The sequence below is a fragment of the Chrysemys picta genome, chromosome 2 (genome assembly GCF_011386835.1).
Source record: "Chrysemys picta bellii isolate R12L10 chromosome 2, ASM1138683v2, whole genome shotgun sequence".
NCBI classification, from domain to species: Eukaryota; Metazoa; Chordata; order Testudines; family Emydidae; genus Chrysemys; species Chrysemys picta.
The window spans coordinates 98,578,898-98,602,599 of NC_088792.1; the positions used below are offsets into that span (position 1 = coordinate 98,578,898).

At 40.9% G+C, this 23,702-nt stretch overlaps 1 protein-coding gene across 4 annotated transcripts in view; it reads left to right on the forward strand.

The window, feature by feature from the left end:
• HECW1 (HECT, C2 and WW domain containing E3 ubiquitin protein ligase 1) overlaps positions 1–23,702 on the forward strand; it is a 419,038-nt gene that overhangs the window by 329,403 nt on the left and 65,933 nt on the right. For all 4 annotated transcript variants that reach the window (XM_065583851.1, XM_065583849.1, XM_008169652.4 and 1 more), the window contains 5 exons: positions 452–602; positions 8,183–8,313; positions 12,010–12,131; positions 15,378–15,563; positions 16,798–16,932. In XM_065583851.1, coding sequence (XP_065439923.1) covers positions 452–602; positions 8,183–8,313; positions 12,010–12,131; positions 15,378–15,563; positions 16,798–16,932 — 725 coding nt within the window. The remainder of the gene's footprint in view (positions 1–451; positions 603–8,182; positions 8,314–12,009; positions 12,132–15,377; positions 15,564–16,797; positions 16,933–23,702) is intronic.

The window sequence follows — 23,702 nt, forward strand, 5'->3', positions numbered from 1 at the left end:
AATATTTATGTATATGTGTATACTACACATACATATATACAACAAACCTGTGGAACTTATTGCCAAGGGATGTTGTGATGGCCAAAAGTATAAATGAGTTCAAAAAAGAACTGGATGGAGAATACGTCTTTCAATGGCTATTAGTCTAGCCAAGATAGTCAAGGATGTGACCTCATGCTCGGGCAACCCTACACTTCTGACTATCATAACCTGGGAGTGGAAGACAGGGTAGATCACTCCATAATTGGTCTGTTCTGTACACTCCCCTGAAGCTCTGGTACTGGCCACTGTTGGAGACAGGATACTGGGCAAGATGGACCATTGGTCTGACCCAATATGCCAGCTCTGATGGTCGTGTGTATGTATATACACGTGTATCTCATGAGCATCTAGGCTTTCTGAAACTTCTCAAACTGATGGCTTCCTCCTTTCCTTTCTTTTTTAATACTAGACTGGGAAGCTCGGATAGACAGCCATGGAAGGGTATTTTATGTGGATCATGTGAATCGAACCACAACATGGCAGCGCCCCACAGCAGCAGCCACTCCAGATGGAATACGCAGATCTGGTTCAATCCAACAAATGGAGCAGCTCAATCGGCGGTGAGTAATTCTGGACTGAAATCCCAAAACAACACCACTAAGAAAATGTTCTAGTTACGAGCAATGGTACTCACGTTATTCCAAACCAGCATCTGAAATGTTCCTGAAATTACTAAAACATAAATAAGCTATGAGATATATTTGAAGGTACAATGTTGAATAACAATTAGCAGGTCAGAACCTACTGCTGGTGGATGATAACCATCTGCTTTAAAAAAGGTGACATTTTTAGTACTGGCAATTTGGGAGCCCAAAATAAATTGAAACGGTTTTCAGTGCTCCTTTCAGGCTGGCTTTACAATTATAAAACACTGTACTTTTTAATTAGTATTTTGTATGTAGTTCCATAAGTCTATATGGTACTTTACTACAGGAAGTAGTGTTTAAAAATAGCAAAGTGCCTGACCAAACAGATTACAGTCTAGAGACACAAAGTGAACATAGTGCATTGCACAAAGAGTGACATGTGCTCAGTCCTCATCCTCAAAGGAAACCTCTACAACACCTTCAAAAGACAAGCCTGGGAACTTAAATACTTAAATACTTAAATAACTCTGCTGGACACTAAAAACCATGGATTTAACAGAGACATTAGTTTTATGGCCCATTACAACAACTTATAACACACTCTGCTGCCTACTAACACTCCTTTTTCCTACGGCTGCTGAAGTTTTAATTGCTTACTTCATTTTAAGTGGTCTCCTACAATATGTGTGAACCCCGTATGCTTAACAATCTGTCCCACCTTATATTTTGCTTGGGCACTCTAATTTCCTTTTCCACACCTGAAAAAGAAGAAGAGTTCTGTGAAGTGCAAAAGCTTGTCCCTTGGACCAACAGAAGTTGGTCCTATCATGGCTTCCCTTCACTTTTCTCCCACCACTTATGAGAAGGATCAGTGCAGGTGGGGGTGGGGAGGCAGGATTCTTCAGAGCTTCTGTGTTACCTATGAGAGCAGAGGACAGATGGTCTGGGTGACAATATGAAGAAGAGTCAAGCAATCAAGCTCTGAATTCAGGCTTCAGCCCCACTGCTTTGAGGTGCTTCAGCTTCCAGACCTCCACTGTGCTCCTCCAGCTGCTACACCTATACACCTACCCCAGTCTTTTGGGAGCTATTCAGAGATGAGGTCAGGAAAGCAACAGGTCTAGTTGCTGAGAGTCTCCCTTTGTAATTTTTCTCCACCAGTGCTGATGGCTGAATGTTATGGATGCTCATGCAGTTGAAATTATCATGTCCCCACTATAGCGCTCTAGTGGTTCCTTCCCAAGTGCAGCCAGGTCCATGGGTTGGGAAAGACCAACATGTAGCTGTTGACATCAGCAAGGCTGACAAGCTGTGACACAGCATGAATGAGATATTTGTTTTAAATAGTGAGTGCTAATGAGTATCCTACTGAAAGACATGTCAAAGCCCTTTGCACAGCTGGAAGAAACTAGAAACACTTCCTTAAAATGAATCCCGAGAGAAGGAGTCTCCCTCCAAATGAGGCAGCTTTATCACTGATACCAATGTCTATTCAACTACTACTCTACACAAAGAAAGATTTGTTAGTTTCCTTTGTTTCCTTGTATTTCAGAATGAATTGAGGGAAGAAGAGTAAAAGAAATATATAGCTAGGCAATAATCTTACACTCTTACCTCAGAAAACATTTTCTCATCCTCTGCCCCTGCTTCCTGTAATGATATAGTTTCTTATTTAAATAAGCAAGACTGAAATTGTTATCCTCTGATTATAGGCTTTAAAATGGCATGAAGGTTGGTTTGGGTTTTTCTAGTACTTTAAAAACATCATTTGGGGATCATCAGAGCGCCAAGCTAGGAGACAGAGAGAGTGCTTGAATGGTCCTTCTTTCCATGGCAGGAAAATAAGATGGGAGTTACTTGGATCCTTTGTAGGGAGAAAATGGTCGCTGATGACAGCCATCAGGGAGTTTTCCTAAGGGCTAACCAGCTTTCTGAAAATCTCTATCGTGCAAAATAGATCATAACCACAAACAGGTCCATGAGGAATTGTCCTCCTCTTCTCTCCAAACCTAGCATACTGGGCACAGAGTGGGCATTTGACTACCATAGTATAATTTTGTTTATAGTGGTAAGAACTTGCAATAGTTTGTTTTAATTATAATTTTCCTCAGAAGGTGCCAAGCTACCATATTAATTTATAAAGAAAAGACAGGCGTTTCTAGAAAGCCCTTGCAGTGAATTGGATAGATGTTGTCTGCAGCCATCAAGGGCTTGTGTAAATTATAGTTTTTTGTTGTGCTGTAACTTGAGTTAATTGAATACCAGTTAAGCTGAGCTAATGGATACCATCGTAAATTTATTGTAGACAGTCACCATTTGTTCCATGAGGCTAATCTCTCTTGGGTGAGCCACAAACAACCAGGAACAAACGTTGGTGAGTGTCTAAACTAGAAATGACAATTGTGTTAGCTAGCTCAGGTTAATTGGCAATACCCTTAGGCCATATCTACGTTTACAAGCTTACAGTAGCACGGCTGTACTGATACAGCTGTGAAGCTGTAAGAGCACTTGTGTAACAGTGTTATGTCGATGGGAGAGAGCTCTCCTGTCGACATAATAAAACCAGCTCAATGAGTGGCAGTAGCTATGGCGGTGGGAGAGCGTCTTCCGCTGACATAGCACTGTGCACATGAATGCTTATGCTGGAAAAACTAATGTTTTTTCACACCCCTGAGTGACAAAAGTTTTGCCAATATAAGTGCTAGTGTAGACATGTCCTAAGTCAGTGGCTCTCAACCTTTCCAGACTACTGTACCCGTTTCAGGAGTCTGATTTGTCTTGCATACCCCCAAGTTACACCTCACTTAAAAACTACTTGTTTACAAAACCAGATATAAAAATACAAAAGTGTCACAGCACACCATTACTGAACAATTGCTTACTTTCTCATTTTTTACCATATAATTATAAAATAAATCAATTAGAAAATAAATATAGTACTTACATTTCAGTGTATAGGATATAGAGCAATATAAACAAGTCGTATGAAATTTTAGTTTGTACTGACTTCACTAGTGCTTTTTAAGTAGCCTGTTATAAAACTAGGCAAATATCTAGATGAATTGATGTACCCCTTGGAAAACCTCTGCATACCCCAGAGGTACATGTTCCCCTGGTTAAGAACCACAGACGTGACATCCTTGGTTTACATTTTAGTTTTCTATGTTTTCATATAGTTTGATTCCTTTCTTGACACCCATGTTTGGTTTAGGATTTGATCATTAATGATTTAATACACTGTAATTAGGCCAATAATACTTTTGTTGCTCATCTGTATATGGGTATTTTTTAGCATTTGTACATTCAGGATATATAGTGAGAAGCGGAGGGGATTTTCATTAGTAGCGTATTTCTCCTCACTTGATTCCCAGTGGAGACTAAGCACATTACAACTGAGTAATTGTGGAATCCCATGGTTTCTTAGCACAAAAAAAGCCATCTGGTAATTCTTTAATCTCTGCTGTAAAAGAGCTCCATTAAGTAAAAATGCTGAATAGACCACCAAGTCTTTAAGAGGCTTCTCTTGTCATGCCAATGTTTGTATATGTGTAGCCATGGATATTTCCAAAAATTCCAGCAAAAGAGATACATATTGGCCATTGCAACAAACATCACCAACCTGTGTATTTCAAAATTGGGAAGCAATTTTAATATTTTATGGCCGGGTGAAATAGAGAAATTATCTGTCCTGAACCAGGTTTTAAGATTAGCTCATTCAAAAAATTCAGGTAACTTGGATTACCAGCTTGCGAGAAAAACCTTTTCTTAAGCTGTTGTTGAAAACCACTACTTAGTCTTGAATATTATTTTCAACAACTATTTTAAAAAAGTTTTGTTACTGTAGGTCAAACCTCATTACCTGGAACAGTTTTTGTTAACTCTGCTTGAAAATCCTTTCTAGGTGAGGTATACAAAGAACTTGGATGATGTAATTAAAATCAGCCTGAATTTTTGCCCCAAACTCAAACAAAATGGAACCCAAAACATTTTGAGGTTTGAAAAAAAGCTCAATCTACTTTCTTTTCACACAAATCTGTTCACCTTCCCATTTCCTAGATTCATCTGGGAGAAGGAGTGGAAATACCAAAATATCACTAGGAAAGCTTGCTATTTTCATCCCTGCCAAAACCATAAAGTATTGGAAATCTAGTTTTAAAAAGGAATGACAGAGTATTCTGTTCCAAGGGCCTAATCCTTCATTCTGTGAATACTCAGAGATCCCCAATGACTTCAATGGACAATTTGTCTATATAGGGAATGCAGGATTGGGACCTACAGTCTGGATAAGATCCAAACACCCCTATATTTTTTTTTATTAGAAGAGTCTTCCTCCTTTACTACAGCACTTCTTGCCTTTCCTCAAGTTACTGAAGCAAACAGCCAGCACTGTTCAAATTACATGACCTGGTTAACTATCCACTGTGATCTGGTAAAACTGTGCAGCATTTGTGTAACTAGACTTGTCTTTACATGAATAATAATAATAAAAAATGACACAATAAATAATAATAGTACAGTAAAAACAGCCTCTAGTGTGGTTTTTCTAAACCATTATTTCTTTGACAAATCACTTTGAAAAGGGACTGTGATTTTCAAATACATTCCCATAACTTTTGCCCTTTCAAAGTTTTTTTACAATTACATGCGCATTTTCTGGTATTTATATAAGACAATTTTACAGTATCTAGACAAAAAAAAAGTAGCTTGTTTTTGGCATACAGCTAGCATTACTGTGTAAAGTTTGCCAGCAGGGGATTTTCTAACATCTAATTAAATTGAAGCTACAGTTACCATATATATAAAACTTTTGACTATATTAACTACTTTTTTCTGCTCTGCTGTTGCATAAGGGTGTTGTAAAACTCCTGCAGTATTGGAGTGGAAAGTTTACTCAATTAGCCTACAGTCAAGTGAATAAAAATTTTTAAAGCTTGTTATAAAATAAAAGGGGAAAAAGTAGAGGTAAATTAATGCAGTTGTGAAATCTACTATAATAATTTGCTTCTAAGGTGTATGTTTATCTAAAAACAAAAATCCCCAATTCTCTTACTTTTTTAACCAATTCTAAATATGTTATTTATTGAGCTATTAAAAGCTACATTAAAGGAAAACTTGGGAATACTGAGGAAAATGAAAACTACTGTGTTAGTTAAGTATAAATCCATTAAATTTTCACCCATTTTCCATAATTTAGCCTAAACTCCGGTAACCTGTTGAGAGTTAGTATGCTACTGGAGATGCTGTCTTTTGAATGGGATGTAAAATCAAGGTCCAGACTACTTGTCTTCAGAGATGTCATGGCACTTTGAGATATAACCATTGGAGTTCAAGCCAGAATCTAACTTGGCATAAATACGTATTTTAAAAAAAACAACAGAAAAAAGAGAAAAATGGAGGGATACTCTTCATAAGTCTGGAGTCACACAGATGAAAGAAAGAAGAACAGAAACCAGGAAAAAGAGAAACAAAGAACCTTGGGCCAAAGATCAGATATAATCAATGAAGCTACGTGGATTTATGCCAGGTGGGGATCTGGCCCATTATGAATGCTGAGAGTTAATGAAAATGAGACAACAAAAAATGTTTAAAAATATCAAGGTGGGGCAGAAGCTCGTTAAAATTATTAACAAGATAGATATCTATTATTTTTAAAAATATTTTTCATTAAATAATTTTTAAAATTTGTCACATTCTTGTCATACATTATCAGAATCCCAATCTGGGGCCTGGTCATGAACATAAAGGTTAGAAGCTATGGAGGTTCTCTCACTCCTAGTCTGTCAAATGTTCAATGAATGAGTCACCAGTATGGCTACAGCAGGATTGACTTCCCACATTATTTATCTCTGTTTTACAATACATAGAATTAGTACTGTGTACTGCATATTTTAAACATAATGAACACATAAAAGAGAACATCCTTTATGGGATTCAAACCTTCAACATGAACACTGTGGCCCTGATCCAGCAAAATATTTAGCACCTGCTTAACTTTAAGCCCAAGAGTAGTCTCATTGAAGTCAATCAACATGAAACTGCCGTAACAGAGAAAAAGGTTTTAAAAGCTTCACTCCACACCTCATAGACTCATAGACTTTAAGGTCAGAAGGGACCATTATGATCATCTGGTCTGACCCCCTGCATGATGCAGGCCACAAAGCCGTCCCTGCCCTTTCCCTTGACTCTGCTGTTGAAGTCCCCAAAACCTGCGGCTTAGAGACTTCAATTAGCAGAGAATCCTCCTGCTAGCGATCCCTGCCCTATGCTGCGGAGGAAGGCGAAAAACCTCCAGGGCCTCTGCCAATCTACCCTGGAGGAAAATTCCTTCCCGACCCCAAATATGGCGATCAGTAAAAACCCCGAGCATGTAGGCAAGATTCTCCAGCCTGACCCTCGTTAGCCATTATACTATTTACCTGCCATGGCACGGTATTCCTTTTACTAAAATCATGTTTTTCCATTAAACCATTCCCTCTATAAACTTATCTAGCTTAATCTTAAAACCAGACAGGTCCTTCGCCCCTACTGTTTCCCTCGGAAGGCTGTTCCAATATTTCACCCCTCTGACGGTCAGAAACCTTCGTCTAATTTCAAGCCTAAACACCTGCTTCTTCTTTGTCCTCCTTGTTTCCCTCCTTGTTCTCACTGGCTCTGTCCCAGTGCTTAATTTGTAATGAAAGAGGCGCCAGCGCTCAAGCAAGATTTTTACGTTCATAACTGATGCAGCAAGCCCAGAGGTGCTGGGGCTCTGAACTGCCAAGCCTAGAGGTACCGGGGCTGAGCCCTGGCAAGCCCTGGCACAAATTAAACACTGCTTTGTCCCCTTCAACTCTTTCCCTTCAGCTTTCCATTTAGCTTATCATCACCAAAGTCAATCCATATACACACACAAAAAAGCATGGAACTAACATGACATGTCCTGCCCTTATGTTGTTCACTCCGCTTGTGTGTTACACCACTTTCCTCTACCCTGTGTCTGTTTTATCTATTAGATTGTCAGCTCTTCGGGGCAGAGATTGTCCATTGTTCTGTGTTTGTACAGTGTCTAGCACAACGAGCCTGTTCTCGGCTGGTCCCTAGGCACTACCACAACAAACATGATGAATAATAATGATTAGTTTAAAAAAAAAAGAATACTGGTTATGGAGCCAAGGCTGTGAAGTGTTGAACACATTGAGCATACTCCCATTGCAATTGTTGGGAGTTGAGGACACTCAGCACCTCAGAGGATCAAGCCCTATGTGATTGATTATGTTAACCTATGACAAATTGGGACTTGATTCTTCCCTGCCTTTCGCCTTATATAGTCACTGATCCCTGTGGAATGTGGGTGATTTGCACAGGTGCAAGACAGGGAAGACTCAGGGCCATTGGTGCTTTAAAAGTACATGCCGATTTTAGCAATATTTTAATTGTTCAAAAGTGTTGATTTTTCCAACTCTCATTAAGAAAGAGATAGAAAGGCATTTTTGTGAGCAGCAAAATGCTTCGTACCATTATTCCACCAAAACGTATAGCTAAAACACCTTTTTTCTTTCACGTAAAATATGCAGGTATCAAAATATTCAGCGGACTATTGCAACAGAGAGGCCAGAGGATGATGCTGTTGTTAACAACAGAGCCGAGAGGCTCTCCATTGGAGGAGGAAGTGACTCTGAGGCAGACTTTTCCCAGCCAAACTCAGGTATGGGAGAGGAAGCTATTAACAGCACGTGGCACCAGATGTCGCTTCATTCTGGGAAACAAGCTGGATACACCACGGTGCCCTGATGAAGACTCAGGCTTCAGTATTTTATAGCAGAAATGGCTAAGTGAAAGGAAAGAGAGTATAGAGCATGAATAGACCCCTCAGAAGGATATAAGCAAGTGTTAGGGGGCTTTTTTAATGAGTCCTTACATAGACAAAGTGTTTTTACAATAGATTGGGTTTGACTGTCCAGGTATTATACATGAAAATGGAGAAAGTGACTATTTTCTCAAGCTTGCAGTTACAGTAGCTACACTATTTCATTTTGGTGATAGTGTGATTGTGACACTATGGGGGTTCACCCAGATCAGCCAGGGGTTGTGTCACTGCCTGTCCTATAACCTTGGGGGCATCTGTGCTGTGCAGGTTTGGCTCAGAGCTCCGACAAGTAGTCTGCTCACAGCACAATTATCTCACCCTGGTTCCCACCAGCATGGTTACTCTTTGCAGGGTGTCACCAACAGCCCCTTGTCTCCCCAAAATAGGATGACCAGATGTCCTGATATTCAGGGCTTTGTCTTATATTGGTACTTATTACCCCCTACCCCATCCCGATTTTTCACACTTGCTATCTGGTTTGGCTGAGGACCCATACTTCATATTAATCCACTGCACTGATATGGCTCTGTAATAAGATAAGAATCAGTTTATTAACAAAGAAGATAGATTTAAATGGTCTCAAGTAAGAATGAAAGAGATAGGAAAGATTACAAACAAAACATGCCTTCTAGTGTCTAAAACTTAATTCTAGCAAGTTACAGTCTTGGTCTAGACAAGGTGGGGGAGGTAATATCTCTTATTGGACCAACTTCTGTTGGTGTGAGAGACAAGCTTTTGAGCCACACAGAGTTCTCAAAAGCTTGTCTCTCTCACCAAGAGAAGTTGGTACAATAAAAGATACTATCTCACCCACCTTGTTTCTTGAATATCCTGGGACTGACATGGCTACAACTGCACTGCATACAAGCTTGGTCTAAGCAGATTTCTTATCTATAGTGACTTCTCAGAGACTTTCTCAGATTACAATAGCTCTGATCCCTTGCGTCCATCCGGTGATAGCTTATTGCTTCTGCTTATATCTTCCCAAAGTTCTTTGACTCTGTTTCAAGAGGCAGAAAGGTTTCCTGGGGATCCATCCTCCATGGAGATTGTTAAGTGGTTATCTCCCCCCACTTGCTCGGCTAATGGATTTGTTTACCTTTCATGTAAATGTCCTTTTCATTGTCTTTGGTCACACCTTGCTTAATTTACACTGGAGATACAGTCAAGCCGGAGAAACAACATTCCTTTGTCTAGAACAGGCTGGGTTTAGGCACTGTCTGTCACTTACATTTTAGGAACACATTTCAAGCACACATCTATAACTCTTTATACATCACCCACACAGACAACACACAATAATATTAATGACCGGCATGTTACCATTTTGCATATGATATCTTACACGCACCTTTTAGATACAGATTATGATAACGAGTTGGAGCAATGAGTATGTCAGGTGTGATGAGAGTTATTGTACTGTGTGCCCACATCCAGTTGGCGGTGAGGGGCTTCCTGGGTCACAGTAATTTTGATATTATGGGCCAAATTTGAAAAGGCCAGCCCTCCCTTCTGCACGCATATCTTGTACCCATAAAATGTTCATCCACATTTTTGCACCTGCAATTGAACGACAAGTGCAAAGCTGAGTGCTTGCATCGCTAAATGCTTGATTGCAGGTGCAAGTCACCTGGGGAGAAACACAAGCAGTCAGACTTGTGCCTGCATTTCACTTTGTGGACACAAAAAAAATGGGTGTGTATTTAGTTAGTTAAACTTGTGCCTGCAACACGGGCAATCAGTACTCAGCCCTTCTGAAAATTCACACCTATGGCAGGGTTGCCACCTGATTATGTCTATTATTACATCTATCACCTCTTTTCCTCCTTCTCCTGTGTTTGCATGCCATTACTGGCTAGTCCTTATTAGCAGGAAATAGCCTGCATGACCTATGGTTCAACTCCTTTTATGTCTCCTGGAAGAGGAAAGCCTATTCAGAGTGAATATTTAATCTATGCTTTTTTTAAAAATAGCTTTGTTAAATATTTAGTTTTGTCTATTATTAGCCTGAATCTTTATTTCTTTTTCCTTTAAAATCACTATAAGTCATAACCAAAAGTACTTCACATGATATATAACCACTTTTGCACTCATTTGTATTGCAATTTTTATGATTCAGTTTAACTGAACTTCTTCGGTATAGAGAATCATACCTGATCCCACCTGCTAATAGTTAATTGAGATGGAAATGGTATATGATCTGTGTTCTATTACTACTTATATTACTTGTAATATTAAGTTGGATACATATTTACAGTAGACATACAGTATTACTGTTACATATATACAGTATTACTATGGGGGGAGGGATAGCTCAGTGGTTTGAGCATTGGCCTGCTAAACCCAGGGTTGTGAGTTCAATCTTTGAGGGGACCATTTAGGGATCTGGGGCAAAAATCTGTCAGGGACAGTACTTAGTCCTGCTGTGAAGGCAGGGGACTGGACTCAATGACCTTTCAAGGCCCCTTCTAGTTCCATGAGATAGGTATATCTCCATATAATAAATTCAAAGGTTACTTACATAATAAAATATTAAATTAATAATAATGCTGCCAGGAATCATTCACATAAATGGTGGTTGGATTTGATTTAATATGCCTTTTCTTTCCTTTTTTTTAGTAAAAAAGAACTATCAACTGTGGCATGTGCCTTTTTAATGTGTCTTTGCTATATATATTGTTTGGCTGTGGAGAGAGGAAAAAAATGTAGCATTTGGTACCAATTTTTTAATTTAAAGGGAAATCCACAGGGATGTGTGAATATCCACAAATAAAGGTGCACTGTCGTATCCTCAGGTGAAATAAATCAGTTTAACTCCATTGGAGTCAGGAGAGCTATATCACAAAGTCTTTTTTCACGGTCTTAAGTGGACAGAATGATCAGGTGTAATTATAGATAGAAAAGTGACTGTCAACATTATATTATGTAGTTCTGTATTCATTCTCTTGATGACTTCCACATCAGATTTGTTCAGATTGTAGGTCAAAAACTGATTTTGGTTTAAAAGCATCAGTGCTGCAAACTGAGCCTAGAGCCCAAAACCTCATGTGTGTTTTGATACCACTCTAAATTCATCAACAGTAAGAAAGATTCTACAGTCAGAACTTAGCTGACAGAATTGGATCAGATCTTCTGCTGGTGTAAGCTAGTAGAGTTACATTGATTTATTGAAGTAAATGGAGCTATGTCGGTTTATACCAGCTAAGGATGTGGCCCAGAATTTATAACATACAATGTAGAAAATCATCCAGCTCTCATTCCTGTAGCTGTATTTGCCCTGCAGTGCTAACCACAGGGAAAACTTTTGTCATTCATGTGAGTAGATATAACTCAAAGACACAAAAAGAGTGGATGCCATTTTTACATAGTCCCTTGGATGACCATAGCCTCACTTTAAGATTAAAAAGAAGTCGCACAATATGGTGGAGTGGTGGGGTGGGCTTTGCTGGTACTGGCAGAGGAGATAAGAATGACACTATTTGTGTTGTATTGTCTGTTATGTGTACTAGTCAATTGTTTTACTTTTATTTTCAGAAATTAGAAGAGAAGGGTCCCTTTCTCCAGTGAATTCTCAAAAAATCACCTTGCTGCTACAGTCTCCAGCTGTAAAGTTCATCACCAACCCCGAGTTCTTCACTGTGCTGCACGCAAACTATGTAAGCACCAGTATCTCACCGTCTCTCACTCCTGCCTTCTGGGTCAAAAGGAAGAGCTCTGGACCTCCTATAAGAGTGCACAGTGGGTATGTCTACACTGCAATGTAAGCCCAGGATTCAAACTCAGGCTCCAGCCTAACCCCTCTTCCATTTACATACAAATCGCACTAACCCAGGCTCAAGGGGGTGGAGGGTTAAGCCTGAGTCGAGCCAGGACCCCAGGGTTCAAGCCCTATTGCTTTGCAGTGTAGACGCAGCCCCATTGGACCCATTCTCTGGGAATCCACCAAAAGTATTCCACAATCCCATGGGTCAACTTTCTTTGTCCTCTGGACAGTCAAGTTTGAACAGTCAAGTTTTCCTACACTGCACCATGAACAAAGGGATAGAATGGCCACACTTTCAGAGAGTGCTAGGAAGTATGGAATATGAGTGGTTGAACTCAGGCCCGCATAATGCAGTGAAGATCCTGGAACCCCATGTTGAGACCCAGGGTTTAACAATTCCTAACCTGGGATTACAAATGAATGTAGACATTCAAGCCCTAGGTTAACAAACCCAAGGTCTGCTAACTGGAGTTCTACTAACCCTGGGTTTACATTGCACTGTAAACATACCCAGTCCTTAATTCCCTGACTCAGAATTCAATTGTCCTTTATGTGAACTGGACCGGGTTGGATGTAGCATGCCTACACTACCCCACAGGGAACTCTTGAGGGGATTCTGCCTCAGAGAGGAATTCCCTGGCACCTCACATGCCTGCCCCAACTACTTGTTCCCTTTCAGAAGGTGCAGCCTACTCCCCATGTGTCTGGCCAGTTCTACTGTCTGGTGCAGAGGGAGCTGGGGTCATGCCTCCTCCCCACCCCTTTTGCATCCTTCTGCTTCAGGGGTCCAGAAACCTCTATTGAATCCCTCTTCTCCTGGCCTTGCACAGCAGCTGGAAGGCTTCTTGCATCCTCTGCAATTTGTACACTCAAGCAGCTGGGCACAACCTAGCACTCGGTGAGCAATTACAGACTAGGGATGATGCAGCTCTCTTGGATAAAATAAGAACTGAACTGAACCTACCTCAAACCCAAACCAAACTTTTCGAAGGTTCGGAAAAGTATAGACAACTTTTCGTTCCCATTGTTGGAACGGGATTTCACTTCCTGCTTGCAACTGGGAATGAAAACAGACATGCAGTGAAAAAGCTTTAATTTCAGGTCAACTAGTAGCAGGAAGTCTGCAAAATCTCCCTCGGAAAGCCTGTTCTCCTGGGATTTCGACCCCAGTTTTCTATCCCAAAGAGGTTTGGATAATATTTGGATAAATATCCAAACATCACTTCTGAACCTTTTGAGGCTAATCCGTTACTAGTGCTGATGGGTCTTCTCTCAAAAGGAACTTAACAATTTTATAAGCTGTCTTGAAACAAGTCTTAGTTGGGACAAGGGACAGCTCGCAAGAAGCTGAGTCCCAACTTCCTTTGTCACGAAAGTGACTAAGGCCATGGAACGCCTACATTTTGTTTACAAAGCTGTCTTTGATATTGGAGCCAGAATAGCCTGTCAACACATCTGTCAAGGCCGTCATACAAATTCCATTTGTGTAAAAATAGTGTACCACATAACTTTAGGCTTAAGGCCATTAAAACATTTTAACCACAAACTCCAAATAAAATTTCACAAACTCCAAATAAAATTTAGAAGTGTTAATTAAGCCAGTGAAATTTGAGTTGGAAAATATTATCCAGCAGTTAAAGCTAAAATGGAAACACTCTTGTTTAACAGATATTTTATGTCCCTGAAGGGATAAAACTATGTGAAATTCTGGGTTTCCCTAGTGTTGCTAAGTGATACTGATATGGTCAGTTGTAGCAGCTCATGACATATCATCTGCTATGCAGTATGCTAGGACCTCAGATAGTTGCATTCAGAAAACTTTCTTAGGTTGTAACATCTTCAGGGCAGAGATCATTTCTACCTCTGTGTTTGCAATGGGGCCCCTATCCTGCTTTGGGCCTCTGGACACTGCTGTAATATAAATATTAAATAATAAAAATAACATTTCAAATGCATTTAAATGCACAGAAGGAAAGAAAATTCAAAGTTACTGGGTCAGATTCTGCTCTTGTTTACATCTGCAGACATCTGAAGTAATGATATTGGAGTCAGTGAGGGGCTCCAGCAAGCCAGTATGACCCCAAAAGAGGGTGGCATAGACAGGGAGTGGCATGGCCAAAGCAGCCTGAGGATGTACTAAGGCAGCACATTCCTTCAGTAACTTCCACTGGAGCCCCCAGCAGAAATTAATGCTGCCCTCCCTGATGAAGCCCCTAAAAGAGGGCGGGTTGAGGTAACATTGCCTGCTCTCCCTTGGGGAGCATCCTCCCTGGAGTGAAGAGCTGCAGGGTGAAACAAAGAGTTGTCATCATTACATAAGTAATTTACACGTCCCTGTGCCATCTCCGATGAACGTGACCCATTTGGGGCCCTGATCCTGCAGTGAGATATGTACAGACAAACCCAACTGCAGGATTAGGGCCTGTGCATGTTTCTGTTAGATACAAATAATCAGTACTGAACATGTCTTCTTGAATGGTGACACAAATACATTTTCATGAATGTTTTCACATCTGTATGGTATCATAAGAACATAAGAACGGCCATACTGGGTCAGACCAAAGGTCCATCTAGCCCAGTATCCTGTCTTCCGACAGTGGCCAATGCCAGGTGCCCCAGAGGGAATGAACAGAACAGGTCATCATCAAGTGATCCATCCCCTGTCACCCATTCCCAGCTTCTGGCAAACAGAGGCTAGGGACACCATCCCTGCCCATCCTGGTTAATAGCCATTGATGGACCTATCCTCCATGAACTTATCTAGTTCTTTTTTGAACCCTACATTCACACAAACAGTACATCTCTCTGAATGTGTGATCAGTGAAATAAACACAACTGCTTGTATTTCAGATGTGTGATACTCCAGAGATATGTACACTTGCACTTGTATATCTGGCAGTTTGGTACTGGTAACTACTGTGCATAGAGGTATGGAATTTTCAAATTTCCAGGTGGCAATTGGTTATTTCTACGTCTTCGCTTAGAACCTAATCCAAAGCCCATTGAAATCGATGGAAAGATTGCTGTGGATTTCAGTGGGATTTGTATCAGGCCTTAAGATTGTGTGTCATATCTGCTAGCCAAACTCATTTTTGAGACACTGGAACTGATTTCCTTGTCCTGTGTTTTTCATGCCTAGAGTGCCTATCGAGTCTTCACCAACAGCACCTGCTTGAAGCACATGATTCTAAAGATCCGCAGAGATGCTCGGAATTTTGAGCGCTATCAGCACAACAGGGACCTGGTAAATTTTATCAACATGTTTGCTGACACCCGACTGGAACTTCCACGGGGTTGGGAGATCAAAACAGATCAACAGGGCAAGGTGAGAGCGCCAACACAATTAATCACTGGGTGAATTTCCACATCCTGCTCATCTCACACGAGGCTAGATGGTCGTGAAGGGTTTCTTGTGAACTTAAAATTTGTGACTATCTGATTTGTATATCAGTGAGCACACAGTATTATTCCTGACAATAAAAACCTTTGTCTTAGGTTTAGCCCCTGGAAATGTCATTCTCTATGCTATCTTCTGTCCTCACACAGGGAGACTAAGAAGTGTGGTCTGATTCATGCTAGCATCCAGGATTGTATAATGCTATACTAGGCATTGTTAATCTTGCACCAAAAAAAGACCCCCACTAATCAAACACTATTCAGATTTATAATATTTGACTTAATAATGCTGTCTAGGAACACTCTATCTGAATACCTCTGCCTCATACTTTGGAAGAGTTCAGATTTAGAGCCACTCAGCCGCATGGACCTGATTCTGCTCTTACTTTCAGCAGTTTTTCAGCACTGTGACTCCACTGATGTCAGAAGAGTTATATCTGATTTATGCCACTGTAACTGAGAGGAGAAATGGGCCCTGTGACTCCAGACTCAATAATGGGATTAACCAAAACATAGTCCAAACACCCACAAATGAGGTTGCGTGTGGTATGAAGGCAGAACTTTCCCCTAATTTTCCAGGTGCAAGGCTAAGGAATTACCAGAATAAGGCTTGGTTTTGAGGGGCTGAGCTGAAGCTCATTAGAAGTTGCAAGCACTCAGCCCTTCTTGTCATCAGGCCCATAGTGTCTAGCTCTTGGTTGTCCATTTAAAAAGAAGTGATGCTGAAATCTAAGGGTCAAGTCCTGTGTGATACAGAGCACCTTCAACAGCCACTGACTTTGCTGGTAATTTGCTGGCAGGAGGCACTCAGCACCTTGTAGAATCAGGCCCATAGAGCATAATCAGTATGCTCACAGCTAGAGTTGTGCATTGCACCTAGAAATGAGGGACAGGCTCCAAAAGGGAAATTACGGTGATACCAGCTTGAATCAATTTCCAGGAATTTGGCAAATTAGTATGATAGAAACGAGTTACTGTAGGAATACAAGGAATATTGGACTAAAACTCATTAAGCTGTAAATTGTGAACTATCATGACTGCAAAATGTGGCACATATGATACAAACTGAGCAGGGAATAGTGTGTATGCTGCTTTCTCATCCCTCAACTCTTTCACCATGTTAGCTTCCTGCTTATGAATATACAGTATTCTTTTTATTACAGTCCTTCTTTGTTGACCACAACAGCCGTGCTACCACTTTCATCGATCCCAGGATCCCACTTCAAAATGGCCGTCTCCCTAATCATCTGACTCACAGGCAGCATCTCCAGCGACTTCGCAGCTACAGTGCTGGAGAGGTAACTATAGCATTAAGACTCCTTCCTAAATATATGGTATATCTACTAGGGAAGTGGTTCTGAACTGGGGGCACACAGAGATCTTCCAGGGGGTACATCAATTCATCTAGATCTTTATCTAGTTTTCTAACTGGCTACATAAAAAGCACTAGCAAAGTCAGTACACACTAAAATTTCATACAGACGATGACTTGTTTATACTGCTCTATATAGTACACTCTGAAATGTAAGTACAATATTTATATTCCAATTGATTCATTTTATAATGATGTGGTAAAAATGAGAAAGTAAGTAATTTTTCAAGTGTGCTGTAACACTTCTGTATTTTTATGTCTGATTTTGTAAGCAAGTAGTTTTTAAGCAAGGTGAAACTTGGGGTACACAAGACAAATCAGCCTCCTGAAAGTGGTACAGTAGTGTGGAAAGGTTGAGAGCCACTATGCTAGGGCGCCTGATGGTTCTTATTTTTAGCTTTTGAGAAGCAGATGCATCTTAAAAGTGTTTGGAATTTCACCCCAGTAATCCCATTTGGCTAAAGAAAAATCTCATCCCTGATTTACTGTTCTCCTCTCCAGGGCTGGTGCAACCCATTAGGCGACCTAGGTGGTCGCCTAGGGCACTACAATTTGGGGGGCAGCGACCACGGCGGTATTTCGGCGGCGGGACCTTCCACCACCTCTGTGGGGGGCGGCATTTCGGGGCGGGATCTTCCGCCGCCTAGGGCGGCAGAAAAGCTGGCGGCGCTCCTGTTCCTCTCAGCTCCTTAATCTTAGTCTCCCTGAACCCTGAGTTCTCCTTTTCTCCTCACAAGTCTTCATGCTATCAGCCCTGTATCTGCCACTTCCTTGATACTGACTCTGCTGATCCACTCATTCACGCATTTGTCACTTCATACCTTGAAAATTGAAACTCCTTTCCCATGGCCTCCCAAAGTCACTTGTGTCCAAATTCCAGTCTGTTCAGAATGCTACAACACACCTATATATTCTACCAGTATACCCAGCAGTACTTCACCCTCAAGCTGAAAACCTCCTTTGCCTCTGAATCTGCTACGGACTCACTCACCATGTGTTCAAAGCCCTTCGTGGCCATGCTCCAACTACCTCCATGATATCATCTCTTCCTATAGTCTCAGCTGCTCTCTTTGCTCTGACAGTTATGGCTTCCTTCCATCCCCCTACCCACCTGTGCTTCCACCGTCTCAGCTACTGTATATAGCTCAATCTGCTCACTTCCCTATGGCATATATTGGTCCTGATCCTCCACTGGGATAAATTGGAATAGCTCCATCACAAGGAGAAGGTCTGGACCATTAATGACAGCCTGTCACCACTCTTAATCTATTGCTCTCCTATACTCGGACACCTTCTTATTGTAACATCCATCATTGTAACTTGGGTGTGTTCTGAGGTATCTGTAGGACATCCACAAAATAAAGTGACACTTGACTGTGCAAGAGGAAGACTGGGGGAAAAGAGAAGTACAATAAAGGCAAAGAAAACTTGAGATCACCTGATGCTGCCCTAGCGTGGACAGCAGATGCATTTGGGATAGTGAAACAGAATGCAGACATGCAAGGAATAACAGCACCATTCTATCTGACACCTGTCTTTTGCACACTTTAAAATATCCCTTATATCTGAAGGGTTTCATAGATTATTTTGTGGCTTTTTATCTTTCAAAAGATAGTGGCTTCATATTTCTTTCTTGCTAGAGTATTCATCAAACAGCCTGTCAATAGCAGGTTGTAGACATTTGACCTTCTCTAATACAAATCAACCAAACTGATAAGACAATGGAAATAGATTTTGAAGGAAGACGCAGTGTTTGAGGTTCCGGCCAGGGTTTAATAAAATCAAGGCATCCAATACAATTATGGCCCGACAGTTCAGCAACTCACTGTGACACTAGTATCTGATAAGATAGTGTCCCTAGCTTGTGTAGTAATGTATGCTGAGGTGTGTTTCCATGCTGCTAGATTACAGACAATAGGCTTTATGATACTGAAATCATTTCAAATAATCTTTTATCTGTTGCATGGAGATAACATTCCCCACTGCACAGTGTGGGGGGGATGACGGGAGCATAAATCCCACTCCAGGCCCAAATGATAGTGGAGGCCAGGATGCTAAAGCAGCAGCATTTCTCTCCCACCTGCAGAACTGCACCTGGTAGAGGCTTTTTATGGTTTCAGGGGAAGACGGGGGAAACAAGCTGGGAGTGGGTCCCAGCCAAGGGAACAGCTGTTGTATTCATCATCCTCTCCCAGAAAACCAGCAGGAAAATTCCTAGGGGAGTTAATATTGACCCTATCAATGTTAACTCCAGCAGGATCATGCTGTGTCATCCAGCCCCCTTGGAGAGGCTGTTTTGGGCCAGTGGATGGGATTGGAGGCAATAACAGCACTGCTCCTGAGGTATCAGTACTGGTAGGGGAGAGAGAGCACTGGAGGGTTGTGTGGATTTTCCCATCATGGGTGAATAAGGCAACATTTTTTTTCCAAATGTTCACATAAATTTGTCAATGAATTTGCTTCTGTCGTGCCTACTACCCTGACTTAGTGATCAATTTCTGCCAACACCATAGCACTGAATTTTGCTGTTTGCAGTGTTGTTGTTTAGCCATGTTGGTGCCAGGATATTAGAGAGACAAAGTGGGTGGGATAATATCTTTTATTGAACCAACTTCTTCTGGTGAATAAGACAAGCTTTTGAGCAACACAGAGCTGAAGAAAACCTGACCTGAAGAAGAGGTCTGTGTCACTCGAAAGCTTGTCTCTTTCCCCAGCAGAAGATGGTCCAATAAAAGATATTCCCTCACCCACCTTCCATCTATAATTGAGTTTTGCTGCCATGCCTGGTTCACAAAAAGCAAATCTGAAAGTTGTGCACACAGTAATGCATGCTAGTGGAAGCATTTGCATTGAAAGTGCTTCCACATTCATCCAACCAGGAAACAGAAACAATTGCATGTAACTTACTTGCCAAACCTCACAGACACGTGCAGCTCATATATCAAGGACTGGCAGAGAACTATCCACTATAAATCCATAAAGTTGTTTAAGAGAAAGAGACCGAGGGAAAAAAACCCAGATGAAACAGTCTAATACTGTTAAATAATGAGAATACTGTTGAATAATTAATACATTTGAGGAAATTGCAAACTATTCCTGGGGTCTGATGCCCAATGCAAAGACTCCCATTGGCTTTTGTGGGCTTTGGATCCGGCTCTAAAAGCCCACTCTTTACAGAGCAGAAGACTCTAGCGCCAAAACAAATTTACCAAGAGCAAAAGGTTTCATACCGTGATAGCTGTTGTTAATATGAATGGGATATGTTTTTGTCCTATAAATCATGCCCATAGGGAAATCCCAGAGACTCACTTAGGTTTCAGAGAGAAGAACAACATGTCAAAACACGCTTCCCCCTGGCCACTTGCCAGCTGCTTGAAGTTCTGCTGGCTCCTCTGCTGAGCAGCAAGGAGAACCCTCTAAACAGCAGGAGAGAAGCAAACTGGAGATTTTAAAGATCTGTCAGCATCAATTAAATAAATCAACTGTTTCTCATCCTCCTCCTCAACTTAATGAAGGGCAATTATGGTCTTTGCACTGAGAGTAAAGGATAGGGATATAATTAATGTCAGTCAGCATGGCTTTATGGAAAATAGGTCTTGTCAAACAGTTCTGATTTCATTCTTTGATGTGATTAGATGTTTGATAAATGTAACTGCATAGAGGTGATATACTTAGAATTTTGTAAGGCATTTGACTTCGTACCACACAACATTCTGATTTAAAAAATAGCGCTATACAATATCAATAAAGCACACATAACATGGTTTAAGACCTGGCTAACAATGACAGATCTCAAAAAGTAGTTGTCCATGGGGAATCATCATTGAATGGGGGAAGGATGTTCTAATGGGGCTCCTTGGGGATCAGTATTAGGCCCACGCTGTTCAACATTTTCATCAGTTATGTGGAAGTAAATATAAAATCACCGCTGATAAAATATGTGGATAACACAAAGATTGACGGAGTGGTATAGAGTGATGAGGACTGAGTAGTCCTACAGAACGATCAGGATCACATAGCAAGCTGGGCCCTTTCAAGCAAAATGCATTTTAATGCAGCCAAATGGAAAGTTATACATCTAGGAACAAGGAGTGCAGGCTATACCTAGAGAATGGGGGGCTGTATCTAAAAAAACAGTGACTATGAAAAATGATTTAGGGTGATAGTGGAAAAGCAACTGAACGTGAACTCCAGTGCGATACTTTGGCAAAGAGGGCTAAATTAATCCTTTGATGTATAAGCAGGGAAGTAGTGAGTAGGAGTGGGGAGGTGATTTTACTTCTATATTTGGCACTGCTGAGACAGATACTAGTGTACAGTTCAGGTGTCCACATTTTTAAAAGGATTTTGAAAAACTAGAAATGGTGCAGTAAAGAGCCACAAAAATTATTCGTGAGCTGGAGAAAATGCCTTGCAGTAAAAAGGTTAAAAGCCTGCAAGGTTCAATATAGTTGCCCTTGAATCAAAACGTCACATTTTAGCATCTCAAATATACTTCTGAGTTAAGCCTCCCTTTTGAGATTGGAACATACAAATACGACTTCCCGATTAAGTCAGCTTTCTGCACCTTCATATGTAAATAGCATTCTCTGGAAAACTTAGAGATAATAATTATACAACTTTTATTGATGGGTCACTATTGTTTCTAAGCTCTTCTATACAAAGCCATACCACAACTGCCAACAGACAGACCTTTCCAAAATGCACCTTCCTCCTTAATCTGTGTCTCATATTTCTTATAAAAACATATTGTGAATATTCTGGAACACCTTCCTATTCCTATTCCACTCCACAAAATTGATTGACTCAAAAATTGTTCACTCATATTCCTGTTTTTCTGTTGCAATGAAGTATCTTCCTAAATTAAAGACCTTTGTAAAGGCTTTTAATGTCCATTTCTAAGCTTCTTGATCGTCAGTAGCATTATGTAGATTATCCTGTAAAACTTCTACAATTTTGGGTGCAAGGGCATCCATTTGCCCCTTTCTGCAGAGCAAAAAGGTCAAGGCTAATCCCAGCTACCTTTAAAAAACTTTTTATAGGCCAGATACTCAGCTAGTGTAAATTGGTGGTGTTCTATTGAAGTCAACAGCTAAAGGCTAGCGGACAGTCTATGCCTAGAATCCTGCTACACCTCCAGAAATCAAAACAGATCAGTAGCAATGGTGAAGTGTCACCATTCTCTCCAGTTAGCTTCCCTTCTGGAATGGCCACTGCCATTGTATGTTGAGCTTATAAATTTACCTTAAAAACAACAGGTAGGAATTTGAGCCGAAACCAATGGCCACCCATGGTGGAGAGGCACCAGAGGGAGTAGATGGATTTTGCATGCTCACCACCTCAAACAGCGATGGACAGATGGCAGAACTCAAACGGGCAGCAGATGCACATTTCTAGCGATGACTGCAATATATCACAAATGCAGAATCCAAAGAAGAAAGAAAAGAAGCTGCTATGGTGGATTTGGGCACTGAAAGAGTTCTCAGCTATCTGGTTTTAATCTACAAGGGGAAACGCAAGGCTGTTTAAGGTGTATAAATCAGTCAAATTGTCCAGCAATAGATGAGTCAGGATGCTAAATCATTAGCACTGTCACTTTTTAAAACACTGGAAAATAATCTGATAATCTGAGTTAATTGATTCAATTAGAAAGTCAGGACAGACAACACTATTGTAATTAAATGATTAATTGGAGCTATTAATTGTCCTGTATATGGCTAAAGACAGAAAGAGGAAGAATAGAGAAAAGAGAAAAGGAAAGCTAATTAGATTACTTCGAATTTTTCTGCTATCTAGTCATAGCTACAGATCAAATGGGACCACTTGTGAGAGTAAAACTGCATAATGTGTAAGTGTAATGTCAAGGCCCAAACATGGCAAAGCCCAACCAGTGATGGCTAAGTGATAACAATGGGAGAAGAAGAGGAGTACAACTTACACAATTGGATTTATTTTGTAAGGTTCCATGTGTATCTGGTTAGTTCTGATTCTTAATTTTATTTGTCTTGTACTAGTTTTCTCTACAGTGTTTTGTTTCCTTTTAAGTCATTTTTTCCATTCCTCCCCACCCACATGTACATCCCCTTCATCTCTTTCTGGTTTGGGAGAATAGGATCAGGTACGTGGGCTGGAGCAAAGCAGTAGAAAGCTAATGAGAGGAAGTGAATTATGAGAGGGGATATCAAGACAAGGACTGGCTCAGTAAGGCTGTTACAGGCACAGGCTGGTGAGGAAAAGACATGGTGGTGAGGTGTGAGAGGGAGAAGAAGGCAAAGGGGGGAGGGATAGCTCAGTGGTTTGAGCATTGGCTTGCTAAACCGGGGGTTGTGAGTTCAGTCCTTGAGGGGACCACTTAGGGATCTGGGGCAAAATCAGTACTTGGTCCTGCTAGTGAAGGCAGGGGGCTGGACTTGATGACCTTTCAAGGTCCCTTCCAGTTCTAGGAGATAGGATATCTCCATTTATTTATTTAAGGGACTAGGAAGAAGAGTTAGCAAAGCATGGGCACAAAGGAAGGAAATTGTCCTGTAAATGCATGAAAATAACCGTAACAAAACTTGTTAGCTCCTGAGGAATGGGACAACGAAGGCAGAAATAGTACACTGCATCTCCCTGTGTCTTCAGAACAACTGTAGGGTTAGATAAAATTGTTTATGATGAGAGGTGACCATTCTTACAGCCAAACTTTTCATTACC